The sequence below is a fragment of the Mastomys coucha genome, unplaced genomic scaffold (assembly GCF_008632895.1).
Source record: "Mastomys coucha isolate ucsf_1 unplaced genomic scaffold, UCSF_Mcou_1 pScaffold16, whole genome shotgun sequence".
NCBI lineage: Eukaryota > Metazoa > Chordata > Mammalia > Rodentia > Muridae > Mastomys > Mastomys coucha.
In genome coordinates, this window is record NW_022196898.1 from 80,131,390 (window position 1) to 80,148,190 (window position 16,801).

Sequence of the window (16,801 nt, forward strand, 5' to 3'; positions counted from 1 at the left end):
CAGAAATCCACCTGCCTCTGCCTCCCAAGTGCTGGGATTAAAGGCGTGCGCCACCACTGCCCAGCAAAGATTTATTTATTTATTATTATAGATAAGTACATTGTAGCCTCAGATCTCATTACAGGTGGTTGTGAGCCACCATGTGGTTTCTGGGATTTGAACTCGGAAAAGCAGTCGGTGCTCTTACCTGCTGAGCCATCTCACTGCCCCTAGGGGGTATTTTTTTTGATTAACAATTGATGTGAGAAACCCCTGTGTGTGGCACCACCCCTAAGTTGGTTGTTTTGCTATAAAGAAAGCAATCTGAGCAAGCCAGTGGGCAGCACCGCTCCGTGCACTCCAAGCCAGTGGGCAGCACCGCTCTGTGCACTCTGCATCAGTTCATGCTTGAGCTGCTTCTGTCTTCTCTCAGTGATCGAGTACAATTGTAAAATGACATAAACTTTTTCCTTCCCAAGTTGCTTTTGCTTTGCAGTGTTTATCACAGCAGCAGCAGAGCAAATAAGGACACTGTTGAAAATAGTATCTATTTCAAAGTTCCAATGATAAGACAGTTCACTGTTAACAGAAACCTGACTGTAAGGAGGAAGGCAAGCTCTTGGAAACCTAGAGGCCTGCTGTAATGGCAAAATGGCAAGGAACCAAAATGATGCCACAGAGACACGATGCTCTTAAAATGATTTAAGATTCCTGTAGCTGAGCAATGGTGGCGCTCGCCTTTAATCCCAGCACTTGGGAGGTAGAGGCAGGCGGATTTCTGAGTTTGAGGCCAGCCTGGTCTACAGAGTGGGTTCCAGGACAGCCAGGGCTACACAGAGAAACTCTGCCTCGAAAAAAAACCAAAAAAACAAAACAAACAAACAAACAAACAAAAAAGACTCCTATATGCTCTGTTTCAATTCCTAGACATAAAGGCAGGTATTTCCATGATTAGTTCAAGATTCTCTCTAGTGGTCACTGTGGGTTTAATCCTGTGGGATTTTTACATTTCACTCATTAATTACAAGAATGTGCTGCTGTTTCTGTTGCCATTGTAGCTCAATGTAATTACTTGTTATTTTCACATGTGTTACAGGTATCCCTCTTATCTGGCACCTGAGGTAATTGCACAAGGAATTATCAAAACTACGGATCATGTACCAAGTGAAAAACCTTTGCCTTCTGGCCCCAAGACAGATGTATGGTCTCTTGGGATAATTTTATTTGAGCTTTGTGTGGTATGTATAAAGAAATATTAAACTAATAAAATAAATTGTGTGTCATTAGAATTTGCTTTTTAGAGAGGAAGTTTACATAGTAATGAAATATTTTGCTGTAAAAATTGACTAGATATAAATAGACATATCAGAGCTCATAATTATATTATAGTCTATAAAGTTTGAAGGATACAGAGTTGAATGAAAGTTTAATTTTTCTATAGTTTTATGTCACTTGGTTATGTCCTTGGGCTTGGGCATCCAGTGCAAGTGTGACAGACTACATATAAGTTTAAATATTCTGTGTAATTCAACACCTAGAATTTTATGGAAAATATTAAGATATAAGTGATACCAGCAACTAGCAAATGGAACTTTTTGTGCAGTAAGAATATTTTTTTAAAAATGAATGAAAAGCTATATCAGAATCATACTGCTAGGAAGCATTTACTCAGTCAATAAAAGTGTAGTAGAGCCGTGCTGCTATGAGAAGTTCCCACTGTTAAAATGTGTGGAAGAGTGGTGTGGTGTTGATGAGAACATGTGTAAAAACCACATACAGTTAATATCCACAATGAGAAAGGAACAGTCAATGGAGGAATTATAGCATTACAACTTTAAAATAAAGCCACACTTTCTAAAACATAAGGTAACTAAGTTCATTAAGCAATTGTATAAGCTATCAAGAAAACAAAGTTTTAATGAAATATGTGCAATTATTAAAACAAAGAATGTAATAAATTCTAGGAAACTGGAAAAACTAAAAGTAGATAAACCTAAGAAATCCTCCCAAAAGTGTTTGTACCAAGGATAAAGAGATGGCAAATCTTAAAAGGTAAAAGAAAAGGAAGGAGTAGCCAGATGTTCTGACGTCTATACAGTGGAAGGATCAAAGGCAGAGAATAAAGCCCTCCTTTTGGAAGTACAGGTTCTTTTAAATGGAAAAAAATAAAAACTCATAAAAACAACAAAAATAAAAATACCTGGAAACTTTATAGTAAACCTGTAGAAGATAGCAAATAATAAAATAACCACTGACTTTGACAGAGTACTTACCAAAAGGTAAGGAGATTTATAACAACTTCATATCAGCTCTGTCTATCAATTTTTGCAGCGAGTTTCTAAAGTTTATATTTCTTAAAGTTGGAAAGCTATAGTACATAGAGGCCAAACTCTCTAACCTATACTGTAGCAAAAAGTTCTGCAGACACAGGGCTGTTCAGCATTCTAAAAGCTAAAGTATTAAAGTCCTTTGGTAAACTTCATTGCTGTTGTAAATAAAAATCTTAAAACCCACAGTTGTCACAAACAAATTTTTTCCCACAAAAGTCACAATGGGAAGGATAGTGCCTATTTTTTCTGGCAGTAAATATACAGAAGTGACAGATTCAAACATAATTCCAAAAAATTGAATTTTAAATTATTTAATTTACACGGGCGGTGGTGGCACACGCCTTTAATCCCAGCACTTGGGAAGCAGAGGCAGGCGGATTTCTGAGTTCGAGGCCAGCCTGGTCTACAGAGTGAGTTCCAGGACAGCCAAGGCTACACGGAGAAACCCTGTCTCGAAAATCAAAAAAAAAAAAAAAAAAAAAAAAAAAAAAAAAAAAAAAAAATTATTTAATTTACAAAATTAACATTCAAGAGTGACAGTGAACTGAGGAATATGCAGAGCCGTGAGAAGCACAGGATTAAAATTACAGTTTTGAGGGGAAAATACTAGTCCAAATTATAGGCCAGAGTAACTGAGTGTTCATTGTAGAAGGGTACATATTCTAGTTTAAGTACTCCGTGGTATCTGTGTGTGTTCACAGTGGCAGAAAAGGCACAGCCAGATAAAAGTATACATTGGAACCATATCTTAAAAGACTAAATGGGGATATTTGTATTTGGCTATATAAAGTGTGGGCCAGCTGAAAGCTTTACGACAATAGGCCAACCTGTGCTTTTGACAAGTGATAGAACATAAAATCTATGAAAGAAAAGCAGCAACTGGGTTTTTTTTTCCAGTGTTCTCTCTGATGGTAATTTTGATCTTGAAATATTAAGAATATTTTACCTCCTAAAATAACCAAAGTTTCTGTGTATAGTCTGAGCCATCTTGTTAAGACTTCTCTTTAGGTCTCCTTCAAAGAGTATATACATTTAACTTGTTTGTAATAAGTGAGACAGAAAGCCAACACTGATGGGGCATTGTCCACTTTTACAACTCTGAGCAATGTAGGTCTGTTCAGGGTCTTCTTCAGTTTTACAGATGAGAAACGCATGGTGTAAAGGGGCTAGGTAGTTTATCAATGTTATTTAATTATTTGGTGACAGAAGAATCCAACTTGCTGCACATACATGTACTCAACAAATGATTTTTGGAGATGAAAATTTTGACCCCCCAAACCATGCTAAGAGGTTCCAGAGGCAAACTGATAAGTAAACAACTAAAATGTAATGTGTATCTTTAAACAGCCTGTTATATCAGCTACTCTGAGCCACGGAGAACCAAGTTTGAGTCTGAGGCCAGCCTAGAAAGATTGCTTTAAGTTAAGAGTATAGGAAGGGTTGGGAGTTGAACACGGTGATACCGCACTGTTCTAGTTACTGTACTGACTTAACAACCTGAGTCCTGGGCTCAGTCCCCAGCTCCAAAACCAGCAAAGACAACACAGAAACTCAGCTTCTATTGGAAGACATGGAATGCCGATCTGAAGGTACTTGAGAGGAAAAACAGCTGTGGATGGTTATCAATGCAGAGAATGGATTACTTGAGCAAAAGACATAAATAAGGATTTCAGGGGTAGACTTCCAGGGCCATCCCTATATTTTACTAAACAATACTTTCGCTGATCAGGAAAAATTAACAATAATGGGTGGTTCTCAAAAGTGATCAGTGCTTGGATTCACATTTGGATCTAGTGATCGTTAGATGTTGGTGCCATAAATAATAAATATTACACAACTCTTTTAAGAATGTTAACAATAGCTCTTCTTCGTCAAGCTGATTTTTTTTTAAAAAAAATTAGTTGGGCGATGGTGGCACACGCCTTTAATCCCAGCACTTGGGAGGCAGAGACAGGCTGATTTCTAAGTTCTAGGCCAGCCTAGTCTACAGAGTTCCAGGACAGCCAAGGCTATACAGAGAAACCCTGTCTCAAAAAAAAAAAAAGGGGAAAAAAAAAAAAGGAAAAAAAATTAGTAAAATCTGATAATAAATTATAAAATCTGATAATAAATAATAAAGTGCCAATAAAATCAGCTCCAATTATGATACAAATGATATCTGGAGTAGGGAGAAAATTCTAAATATTAATAAGAATTTGTTTTCCCATTTTATTTAGGGGAGAAAATTATTTCAGAGCTTGGATATTTCTGAAAGACTAAAATTTTTGCTCACTTTGGGTAAGTTTCGTGTATTTGGTTCTTTCCACCATAATACAATGTACAGAAGCATCAGAAGAGATCATGAGGGGTGTCTTCTAAGCAGCGGTTTTCTTCATTCATGAAGGAACTTGAACCTTCACGGAAAGAAGTCTTAGTTTCCTGATTTAGCCACGAAACTGTTTTCTATAATCAAACTAAAAGAATGCAAAACTGTCCTTCCACAACCATATGTAAACCTCAAGCTACCTCTTTAATATGACTAGCTGTATATGAAAAACAATCTGGGAAGAATGTTCAAGTTCTTTAAAACTTGCATATGTATCATTTGAAATGTATAGTAGAAAATGTGTAATCTAATTCAGAGTGAGATAAATTAACTGCGTGGCAATGAAGGAGAGAGAAGTGGGAGGACTATTTCCTATGAAGCAGCGACACAGCAGAATTCAGTAACAGTTTACAAAGGGTAAAACCTGTGGGAAGGAGGCAATCAGTTAACTATGTGGCATAAAATTTTATCCCATTCATTAATTCCTTATAAAGACTAGACACTACAGCTGTCAAGGAATTTGGGGACACTGTTAAGTGTGATCTGAAGACTGAATTTATACTTTTTAACTCCACAGATATGTGAGGTCATTCTCCAGATCTCATGTAATAAAAATAAATTATTCTTGTAACCATGAAAAAAACAGTACCTTTAAAAATTCCTTGGATTTTTTTAATATCTTTATGTAAGTTGCTATAATTTAGTACCGGTGCTAAACTGAACTAAGTGGGTAAGCCTCTATGCTTCTGTCAAAGCATGTAACAAAAGTTAATTCTTTAAATAAAAAAAAAGTTTTAATAGCTTAGAGACCAAAACTATATTATATGCTATTTGGACATTTTTGTCATTGTATTCCCCCAGTTACTGTGATAGACTACAAACCAGTGTTTACTCCTCTGGCTTTCCTCTGCTCTTAGGCTGTGTAGATGATGCTCTGACAGTTCTGGCGGAGGAGCACGGCTGTCTGGACATTATCAAGGTTAGTTGTACATGTGTGCTGTTCCAACAGACTATCTGAGACTGGGTCATTTTTAAAGAACAAAGTCAGTTATCTCACAGTTTCAGAGGCTGGAAATGCCATGATAAAGGTCCCCACAGGCCTAGGTTTCTGATGAGGGAAGGATGCTCACAGCAGAGAAGCAAGCTGGTGGAGATGCGATGGGTACAGGAGGTCTAAGATCCCGCTCCCAGATGAAGGCCGTGCCACCCCATCACCTCTCATGGGCCACCTCTTTTTTTGTTTGTTTGCTTTCATTTTTATAAAGTCTTGAGAACGTCATACAATGTTCTGACCATATTTACCCTAATTTTTTTCCCAAGCGCCTCTCACATCAACACCTACCTCCCCAATTTCACCCTCCACATAATAACCCATTAAGTTCAGTGTGGCCCATATACTCCTTGATGTGGGTGACTACTGCCCCTGGTCTATTTCCCTGGAGCCAGACCCTTACAGATAACTGATTCTGCCTTTCCTAGACATCACAGGCTGTCAGTAGCTCTCCTACCTCTGGCTCTATGGGTCTTTCCACCCAGGGTTCCATGATGGCCTTTGAGCCTTGTAGAGGGGGCGTGACATAGATATGGCTGACCACTCTATAGTGACACACTTTCCACACTTTAACCATTGTGAATTTCTGTCAAAACCACCATTCCCTGTATAAAGAAACTTGACGCCTAAGAACTGGGTAACCTATGAGGAGAGAGAGGTGTATTTAGAGAGCAGTATGGTACTAAGTCCATTTAGTAGAATAATAGTAGCAGGTTCATCCTGGCAGCTTATCTCTTAATGGCATCTACTTGTCCTTAAGTTTCAGGATCTGAATGTAGGAGGCGGCACAATCAAACCAGAGCAATCTGTTTAAGAAAGTTCATTTTCACATTAGGATACAATAACAAGCTATTAAATCTGTACTTATCTCTCTGCAAATGCTGGCTTTTTCCCAGAGAGTGACAAATTAATGTAAATTTAAATAATGTCCAAGTAAAAATGTTTTTTTCTTTTATTGGACATTTTCTTTATTTACATTTCAGATGTTATCCCCTTTCCTGGTTTCCCACCCAGAATTCCCCTATCCTGTCCCCCCTCCTTCTGCTTTTATGAGGGTGTTCTCCCCACCTACCCACCCACCCACTCCAGCCTCCCTGCCCTAGCATTCCCCTGCACTGAGGCATCAAGTTTTCACAGGACCAGGGGTTTCTCTTCCCATTGATACCCAACAAGGCCATCCTCTGCTACATATCCAGATGGAACCGTAGGTCCCTCCATGTGTACTCTTTGGTTGGTGGTTTAGTCCCTGGGAGCTCTGAGAGGTCTGGTTGGTTGATATTGTTGTTCTTCCTATGGGGTTGTAAACCCCTTCAGCTCCTTCAGTCCTTTCTCTAGCTCCTCCACTGGGGACCCCTTGCTCAGTCCAATGGTTGGCTGCAAATACAGAGGATCCACCTCTGTATTTGTAAAGCTCTGGCACTCTGCCTCTCAGGAGACAGCTATATCAGGCTCCTGTCAGCAAGCACTTCATGGCATCTGCAATAGTGTCTGGGTTTGGTGTCTGTATGTGGGATAGATCCCCAAGTGGGGCAGTCTCTGGATGGCCTTTTCTTAAGTCTTTGCTTCCCACTTTGTCTCCGTCTATCTTTTAAAATCAAAACTTGTGAAATTTAAATATGTTTTTTATAAAACATATTTATGGAATTGATCATTTGTCTATTTTTTATCCTTATTCACCAGGAGCTTCCTGAAAATGTGATAAATATTTTGAAGAAGTGCCTCACCTTCCATCCTTCTAAGAGGTAATTCCTTAAGACTTCAGGCTTACCCTAGGATTCTTTCTATATAGAGTTGATTCGGAATTTGTATGATGGTGATGGACTGAGGGATGATAGCTGCATGTGTTGTAGTACATAGTTGATACCAGTATTATAAATGAGATTTAAAGTTAACTTTTTGTGAATGAAAAAGTCAAGTCAAGGTCATCTGTGTTAGGGAGGTATCTAAGACTTCTAACTCCCACCTCGAATGTGTTAATATTTTGTAGAAAATGTTTATGACCTTTATTCATGCTTTTTTCAATTGTCTTTCTCAAGGCCAACCCCGGACGAGTTAATGAAGGACCAGGTGTTCAGTGAAGTGTCACATTTATATACCCCCTTTATCAAACCTGCCAGTCTGTTCTCATCTTCTCTGAGATGCGCTGATTTAACTCTGCCTGAAGATATCAGTGACTTGTGTAAAGGTAAAGATGAATAAAACATAGGTGCTAAATGAGTCTTGTTTCCAGAAGAAGTCCCCTAGCCTGTTTACTTTTGAACTCATCAGTAATAGGTGTTACATTCATAGGCTTTGTGGAAAATAGCCAGGGAATTAGGAGGTGATTTTACAGTGTGTCAAATATAAGTCAAATTTTAGACTCTAAATTACTAATATTCCACATAATGTATTTTAAGTGGGGTAGATTGCAGTCAATACACAGGTGAGGGCAGGTGTAATATAAGACTGGAGTCAGTGATTGGCCTGTAAAAAAAGACAGGCTGAAAGTTTTAGAGACAAATACAGGGAACAGAGAAGGGAGAAGGACAGAGAAGATGGAGGAAGGAGAGGATAAACCCGGTCCGCATGGCTTTAAATAGCCACAGCTAGCTATGAATATCATAGTAGGGATCGAATAATATAGGATAGTCTGTCCAATCTAGGTGGCCAGCTTGTATCAGCATCAGTTAGTTCTGAGTTCATTGTGTGGGCATTTTGTGGGTTGAGAGATAAATATAATGGATAAATTCCAAGCCTCTAGAGTTTTGATTTTATTGGGTCCAGGGGGGTTGGGAGGGTGGAATTTGTGACAGCTAGCTGCAGCGGGCAGATGACTGGGAATGTGAGCAGGTTCCACAGCAAGCGAACCACGAGTTGAGAGGCCACATCATGGAGACCATGGGGTGGGAAGAATGCGTTACTAGAGCATAGCTGACGTTAGTGTGGATTGCTTTTTAATATTCCACACAACAAAGTGGTCTTAAAAGCATCATCAGTAGGAGGTCTGTGTCGTCATACTGTGCCGTGAAGCATGAGAAAAGGAATGCTTTGTTGATGTGAGGGTTTTCCTGCCACATTCCATTCTGTAGAGTACACAAATCCCTGTTCTGTACCTCTAATATGGGGAGTAAATTTTCCAGATTTTACCTTTACTAGCTTCTCTAGAAAAAGGTGTAGGAAGCAGGCTGTGACTAAAGTTGACTAATAGGATCACTGTGCACATCAGCTTAATGTGAGTTTCATCTGGGGGCAAGAAAAGTACTGAAGTGGCAGTTTTTGTACTGTTGTGAGTGTAAGAAGTATATCTAGAATTTTGACGTCTCTGGCCCCTTCACTGTCTTTATGCAAAAGCCACTTTTAGGAGGAGTTCAGCCTGTTACAAAGATGAATCAAAATGTACTAGTCATTTGACACATCTGCACCCAGACACACCACTCAAGTGCACCCTAGTCTTCCAGTTTCACTATAGGCAGAAAGCTTGTGTGACCATCACAGTCCAGAGGCATAAGCTTACTAAACTGTGTGACCTGCTTATAGGACCACGGGATGCTCTCCTTACTCCGTGCCACCAACATCATAAAAAACATTCCCTCCTCCCAGGTCAGTCAGGCGCTGGCTAACCTTCTCCTGTGACAGGCCATATTGGGAAGAAAGGAGTCCTCTGGTGGTTTTCCAAAGTAATTCTGGTTTCTCCTCCCATGGCCTAAAGTGCAGGCCAGTTTTCTCCAGTATTTACTGTGAGGAATTGGCCAGGATCCTGGTGATAAATTTTACTGGCCAGTGTCCCCCTATGACTGCACATCCTAGGACTTCAAACCCTCAGACTTGTCTGCCCTGAGCTTACAGCAGTTCATCAATGGCAGTTCTGGTTCCTGGGGCTTTGTTTCTGTTTTTGTGCATCCTCCTATCTGCTTTACCAATCTTGTGGGTAGTAGTTTGCCTCCATTTTGTTACCTTTCTTATGTTCTTACATAAGATTTCAATCTCATCTGTTACATTATTCAGTGGAGTAGCAACTTGCAAAGTCCTTACACACAGAACTGATAGCCTGTTCTTCAGTTACTTTTATTAGAATGTCAGCTGTCATCACTATTAGCTATTAATACAGGCAAAAATGGTAATAGTAGTTTTGAAAATTTTACTATTAATAGATATAGACAGTGATTACCTGGCTGAGAGATCTATTGAGGAAGTTTACTACCTTTGGTGTTTGGCTGGAGGGGACCTGGAAAAGGAGCTTATCAACAAGGAAATTATTCGATCCAAACCACCTATCTGCACACTCCCGAAGTAAGTAAAGAAAATCTTTGGTAATAACAGTTTAAATTTTTCGTTGTTTTTTTTATTTCATTTCTTTTGGTAGATATTCTAATTACGTAAACATGGAAGCAGTTCACGTAATTAGACCCACACCTCTTGAATGGGTTAGATTTTGTAATTGCAGAGTTTTCTCTCTAGAACAATGGCCCTCAGCCTTCCTAATGCTGTGACCCATGCTGTGGTGACCCCAACCACAAAATTGTTTTGTTGCTACTTCGCAATTGTAATTTTGCTACTGTTATGAATCATAATTTAAGTATTTGTGTTTTCTGATGGTCTTAAGAGACCCTTGTGAACGGGTTGTTCTAGCCCTGAAGGGGTCACAACTCACAGGTTGAGAGCCGCTGCTCTAGTAGTATCAGTGAGAAAGCTAACCAGAACAGCATATGTCAGAATTATAGCTAACCGAGAGATAAATAAAAGTCAGTCTTGTTTGGAGAAGCATCAACTTTACAGTTTTTGGAAACTTGTTTTTTAAGACAAGGTAGCCCATGGTAGACTTGAACTCACTATGTAACTGACTATCCTCAAACTCTTGATCCTTCCAAGCACTGGGCTGTAGATGCACTATGCTCGATTTTCAAAATCCACTGTCTAGTCTGAATTTTATTTCTTCTTGACGATGAGAGTGTGATGGGAAATTTTTTAGAAGAAATAAATTATATTTTTATAATCATAATAACAACTGTTTTTTTTTTCATTTTTCTTTTTCTTTAAATATTAGTTTTCTCTTTGAAGATGGAGAAAGTTTCGGACAAGGTCGAGATAGAAGCTCACTTTTAGATGATACCACTGTCACATTGTCTTTGTGCCAGCTAAGAAACGTAAGGATGAAAGCTTACCAGATATGCCTCATTTAAAGATAACACAACACTTGGCATTTGTGATACATGAGAGATATCTGTAGTGTGTGTCTGGAGCACGGCTGTCAGGAAATATCTGTGTGAACTGTCCGTTCAACCTGTACACTGCCTGTCCGTTCAGCCTGTACACTGCCAGGCTGCTCACCACAAAGTTGTCTTTGTGTCTTCATTAACTAAGTCTTCCTATTTCTCCATTTGGTAAACAGTAAATTTTAAGTAATTTTAAACATTTTAAGTATTTAAATAAAAACAAATAACTAAAATTTAAACAGTTGATCAGATTCTGATGTTTTAACATGTTTAATACTAATCAGAGTTGCCTGATTACAGTGCAGGTGTGAGTGTCAGCTGTGTGTTTACCTGTTCTGTACATCACAAGATCATATATTTCATCAGTACTTCTGAGTGAGTTGTCATTTAAAGACTTTAAAAATTATATTCCAGAAATCGTGACTTTACCAACTATATTTCATGTAATGTCTTTAAACAATATATGAAAAAGCATCTCTTTTTAGTAATTGTTTAATAAGTGAATATATTTAAAATGCCTTTCTCTAATCATCATTCTTTATATAATTTAAAATATTTTATACATTGACTTTTGTGTTAATGTTAGTAATTTGGTGTTATGTGTGAGGAAATGTTAGGAACGCTGCATATAGAGGGGAAGAGGGAGGACTTTGGTCATACATAACCTTTGTCAGAGGTATGGTAGGTTTGAATGTTCATGAAACAAACTAATCCTTAAGTCCTATTTTTTACTTCTTTGTGCTATTGTGAATTTATAATTTTTATATAACTATTCTTTTTAAGTAGATATTACTCTTACTACCTAACAGTGATTTATAAGCACTTTGTAATTTTAACTTGGCAGAGATTAAAAGACGTTGGTGGAGAAGCGTTCTACCCACTGCTTGAAGACGAGTGAGTACATGCTCCTCCTTTTGACGTTTCCTGATTCTGCTAGATTAATAAGAAATATGTAGATTTTAAATAGAATGTTTATAAAGTTGTACTTTAATAGTCTTTGCCCACAGTTATGCTTTGGTTCTTCCTTTACAGCCAGTCAAATTTGCCACATTCAAACAGCAATAGCGAGTTGTCTGCAGCTGCTGCCCTGCCTCTAATCATCAGAGAGAGGGATACAGAATACCAACTGAACAGAATTATTCTTTTTGACAGGCTGTTGAAGGTAGGAACATATTGTGATATATCTAACATATCAAGTGTTAATGATGGTCCACATGACTCTTCCGTTAATGCTGTTAAATTCTTTTGTTGTTTGTTTGTTTGGGGTTTTTTTTGTTTTTTTATTTTAGTTTTTTTTTTATTTGTTTTTTTTGTTTTTTTGGGTTTTTTTGAGATAGGGTTTCTCTGTATAGCCCTGGCTGTCCTGGAACTCACTCTGTAGACCAGGCTGGCCTCGAACTCAGAAATCTGCCTGTCTCTGCATGTGCCATCACCACCTGGCTAAAATGTGTAGCCCAGGCTGGCCTCAAACTCGTGATCCTCATGCCTCCAATTAACTTCTCTAACTTTTAAAATTGATAGAAGTTCTAAAATATCAATATGTGAAAGATCACCTCAGACAAAGAATTAACATAATTTTAAAGAAGGCATAAAAGTCAATAGGGAAAGGTACCAATGTTGATAGAAATATGGTATAAAATATGATTATAACTAGTCAACAACTATACTAAACTCATCTTTACTAGGAATTATACAGTTTCAGTGGAATACTCTTCCACATCATTAACTAGACCAACACAGGCTTATGAAGACTGCGGTTCTCCTTTCAGATTGGAAACAGTTTGCAAAGCAATTCTAAGGTATATATCATGTACTTAAGACATACATATCCTGTGTGCTAATAATTGTCTTCTAGAAATCCCTTCAAATTACAGATTTATAGAAGGTCAAATGTGCTAGACATACAAGAAGTTACAATAGATTATGCTTAGCATATACATTCTATACTAGAATTTTACAAGCTTTTTGTCTTCTTTGATCATATAACATGAGAACCCTGGTTTTCAGTCACTTATAATCTGCCCTGATTAAGAACAGGTAGAACAAGCCCTTGTTTTTAATTATATTATGCAGCTTTTGGAGATGTTGAAGTAGATTCATCTATTTATTTATATAGATAAAACCATACCCAGTGGTTAGTAATCTTAAAAATGTATTAAAGGTCTCCTCAACTCTATCACCAATATATATTACAGTGCCTATGCTAGAGTATGAACCTGATAATTTTTTTGTTGTTGTTTGTTTTTGTTTTTCGAGACAGGATTTCTCTGTGTAGCCCTGGCTGTCCTGAAACTCACTCTGTAGACCAGGCGGACCTCAAACTCAGAAATCTGCCTGCCTGTGCCTCCAAGTGCTGGGATTAAAGGCGTGTGCCACCACTGCCCGGCTGAACCTGATAATTTGAGACATTTTCTTTTTCTTGCCTTAATACTATTTTCCTTTTAGTTATCATTTTTAATTTTATTTATCATGATTATTATGATTATGATGATGATGGTGGTGGCAGTGGAGAGGTATGTGTATGTGTACGTGCACACAATGTATGTGTGGGTATCTGTGCCAGAGTGTCCATGTGGAAACCAGTGGGTGACTTTGTGGACCGTGGATTCAAGCTCAGATCAATTATCCAGCTAGTGTAGCAAGTGCCTTCACCTATTGAGCAGTTTCTCTAGTCCCTTCCAATCATGTCTATATCAGTTATATTCATGATGTATATGAGCTATATGTCAGTACATATGTATGTCTGTCAGTTATATTCATGAGGAATATGAGCTCTATGTCAGTACATATGTATGTCTGTCAGTTATATTCATGAGGTATATGAGCTATATATCAGTACATATTTATGAGTACCAGTGTTATATTTAATCCATTTTTTGCAAAATATAATTTTCAAGTCAAAATAAGCTTATCTGCTTCTTCAAACATTTACCATTTATTTGTGACAAAATAGTTAACTATTTTTTGTGACATCCTCATAAGAAGTAGTGTGCTATTACTAGTTTATGCGTTGCTGCTCTTTTGTGCACTAGAACACTAGTATTTATTTCATTGACCTAACCACACATATCAAATAACTTTTTCCATCCTTCTCTCACCGCTGTGCTCTCCAGCTCCTGCAACTACTTTGTACTTGACCACTTGGAACTTGTAGGAGACCACTTTTCTACTTGTTTTTCTTCTTCTAATTCACATGAGTGACCATATGTATTTGTCTTCTCTATGCTTGGCTTATTTGATTTAATATAGTATCTTCATGTTTTATTCATGTTCTCACATATTTCAAGATTCCGTGTTTGGGAGCTGAATGATGTTCCACTTACAATGTACACTGCATTTCCTTTATCTGTTCATCATTGGTGGACATAAGTTAATTCTATTTGTTGCATATTAGGAATAGTGATAGTTCAATAAACATGTCCGATGGACATAGTGATTCCATTTCCTTGGCATTTATACCCCAAACTGGAAATTGTGGATCATAATAAGTGTTACAGGTTGAATATAAAAGATTCTACACAGCCTTCTGTCTGTGAACATGGTCACTCTGTTTTAGGATGTTGTAGAACCCTTAGAAGGTGCAGCGTAGCTGGAGACCATGAGTCCTAGCAGTAGACTTTGCCTATAGCTCATCTCTGATTCTGGCTCAAATCTCTTTGCTTCCGTATTGGTACCACATAACTGATGGATGGTACTACCCAGCCCATGGGTCAGTGATGAGGAGAATAACTAATACAATCAGACAGGTCTATCTGTAATTGTTTGAGGAAGTTCTATGTTGCTTCCCATAATAGCTGTGTGGGTTAATATTGCTATCCACAGAGTACCTCCCTAGATCAGGAGAGGTGATAGGAGCTGTAAGGAGGTGAGAAGTTTCTTTGTGCTTTATGATTTGCATTTCCTCAGGGGTTGGTGATACTGAGAGTGTTCTCAATGTCCAGTGCCTGTTTGCAGATCTTCTTTTGAGAAATGTCTATTTAGATCTACTGGTAGTTATTTAAGTTTTTTTGTTTTAACTTTCAAGGTTTTGGGTTCTTTACTGTGTTTTGAATATCAATTCTATGTGAGTTTTAAAGCTTGCCAATATTTTCTACAATTCTGTAGACTATTTCTTACTCTACTAATTGTTTAATTAGCTCTTAATGTGATATATCCATTTTCCTTCTGTTTCATACCTTTAAAATAGTTCCTTAAAAATTAAGTCCAACATCCCTGTATTTCTCCTTCTGTTTTTTAATTTTATTTTTTTTACTTTTTATTGGTTATTTTATTTATTTATATTTCATATGTGGTCCCACTTCCCAGTCTCCCGGATGCAAGCCGCCCCATCCCATTCCCCCTCCCCTTTGCCTCTCTGAGGGTGCTCCTCTACCCATTCACCCACTCCTGCCTCACTGCTCTAGCATCCCCCAATGCTGGGGCATCGAGCCTCCACAGGATCAGTGACCTCCCCTTCCATTGATGCCAGACAAGGCCATCCTCTGCTACATAAGCAGCTGGAGCCATGCGCCCCTCCATGTGTACTCTTTGGTGGGTGGTTTATTCCCTGGGAGCTGTGGGTGATCTGGTTAGTTGATATTGTTCTTCCTATGAGGTTGCAAACCCCTTCAGCTCCTTCAGTATTTCCCTAACTTCTCCACTGGAGACCCCGTGCTCAGTTCAATGGTTGACTGCGAGCTTCCACATCTGTATAGGTCAGGCTCTGGCAGAGCCTCTCTGGGGATGATAGCTATACCAGGCTCCTGTCAGCAAGCACTTCTTGGCATCAGCAATAGTGTCCGGGTTTGATGTCTGCAGATGGGATGGATCCCAGGTGGGGTGGTCTCTGGATGGCCTTTACTTCAGTCTCTGCTCCATTTTTGTCCTTGCATTTTCTTTCATGTTTTTATCAAATTAATTTTTTACACTCCATATTCCATTCTCCACCCCAACATCCACCCTTGAAATGCTCCACATCCCACACCTCCTTCCCATCCCCAGCTATGTCTCCACATGGATGCCCCCATCCACCACCCCTCCTGACTTTTGTACTCCCTGGGGCCTCCAGTCTCTTGAGGTTTAGGTGCATCATCTCTGGATGAACACAGACCTGGAAGTCCTCTACTGTATGTGTGTTGGGAATCTCATATCAGCTGGTGTATGCTGTCTGTTTGGTAAAAACCTCTCAACCAAAAAAAGCCCAGAATCAGATGGATTTAGTGCAGAATTCTACCAGACCTTCAAAGAAGACCTGATACCAATTTTCCTCAAACTATTCCATAAAATACAAACTACCTAACTTGTTCTATGAAGCCACAATTACTCTGATACTTAAAACCACACAAGGACCCAACCAAAAAAGAGAACTTCAGACCAATCTCGCTAATGAATATCAATGGAAAAATACTCAATAAAATTCTTGCAAACCAAGTCCAAGAACACATTAAAACCATCATTCACCATGATCAAGTAGGCTTCATCCCAAGGATGCAAGGCGTAATCCACTATATAAACAAACTCAAAGAAAAAACTCACATGATCATCTCCTTAGATATAGTAAAAGCCTTTGACAAATACAATACCCCTTCATGTTAAAAGTATTGAAGAGATCAGGAATTCACAACCCATACCTAAACATAATAAAAGCAATTTACTGCAAACCAACAGCCAATATCAAATTAAATGGAGACATTTGAAACAATCCCACTGAAATCAGGGACAAGACAAGGATGCCCACTCTCCCCATATCTCTTCAATATAGTATTCAAAATGTTAGCTAGAACAATAAGACAACAAAAAGAGATCAAGGGGATATAAGTTAGTAAAGAAGAAATAAAGGTATCACTATTTGCAGATGATATGGTAGTATACATAAGTGACCCCAAAAATTCCACCAGAGAACTCCAGCTAGTAAACAACTGCATTTTCTTTAGACAGGAACAATTCTGGGTTAAAATTTTGAGTT

At 38.4% G+C, this 16,801-nt stretch overlaps 1 protein-coding gene across 2 annotated transcripts in view; it reads left to right on the forward strand.

Moving 5' to 3' along the window:
• The window catches only part of Tbck (TBC1 domain containing kinase), a 153,758-nt gene that overhangs the window by 31,425 nt on the left and 105,532 nt on the right, over window positions 1–16,801 (forward strand). For both annotated transcript variants that reach the window (XM_031375551.1, XM_031375552.1), the window contains exons 6-14: window positions 1,076–1,217; window positions 4,526–4,586; window positions 5,532–5,593; window positions 7,346–7,407; window positions 7,702–7,850; window positions 9,796–9,934; window positions 10,689–10,788; window positions 11,702–11,751; window positions 11,890–12,019. In XM_031375551.1, the coding sequence (XP_031231411.1) occupies window positions 1,076–1,217; window positions 4,526–4,586; window positions 5,532–5,593; window positions 7,346–7,407; window positions 7,702–7,850; window positions 9,796–9,934; window positions 10,689–10,788; window positions 11,702–11,751; window positions 11,890–12,019 (895 nt within the window). The remainder of the gene's footprint in view (window positions 1–1,075; window positions 1,218–4,525; window positions 4,587–5,531; window positions 5,594–7,345; window positions 7,408–7,701; window positions 7,851–9,795; window positions 9,935–10,688; window positions 10,789–11,701; window positions 11,752–11,889; window positions 12,020–16,801) is intronic.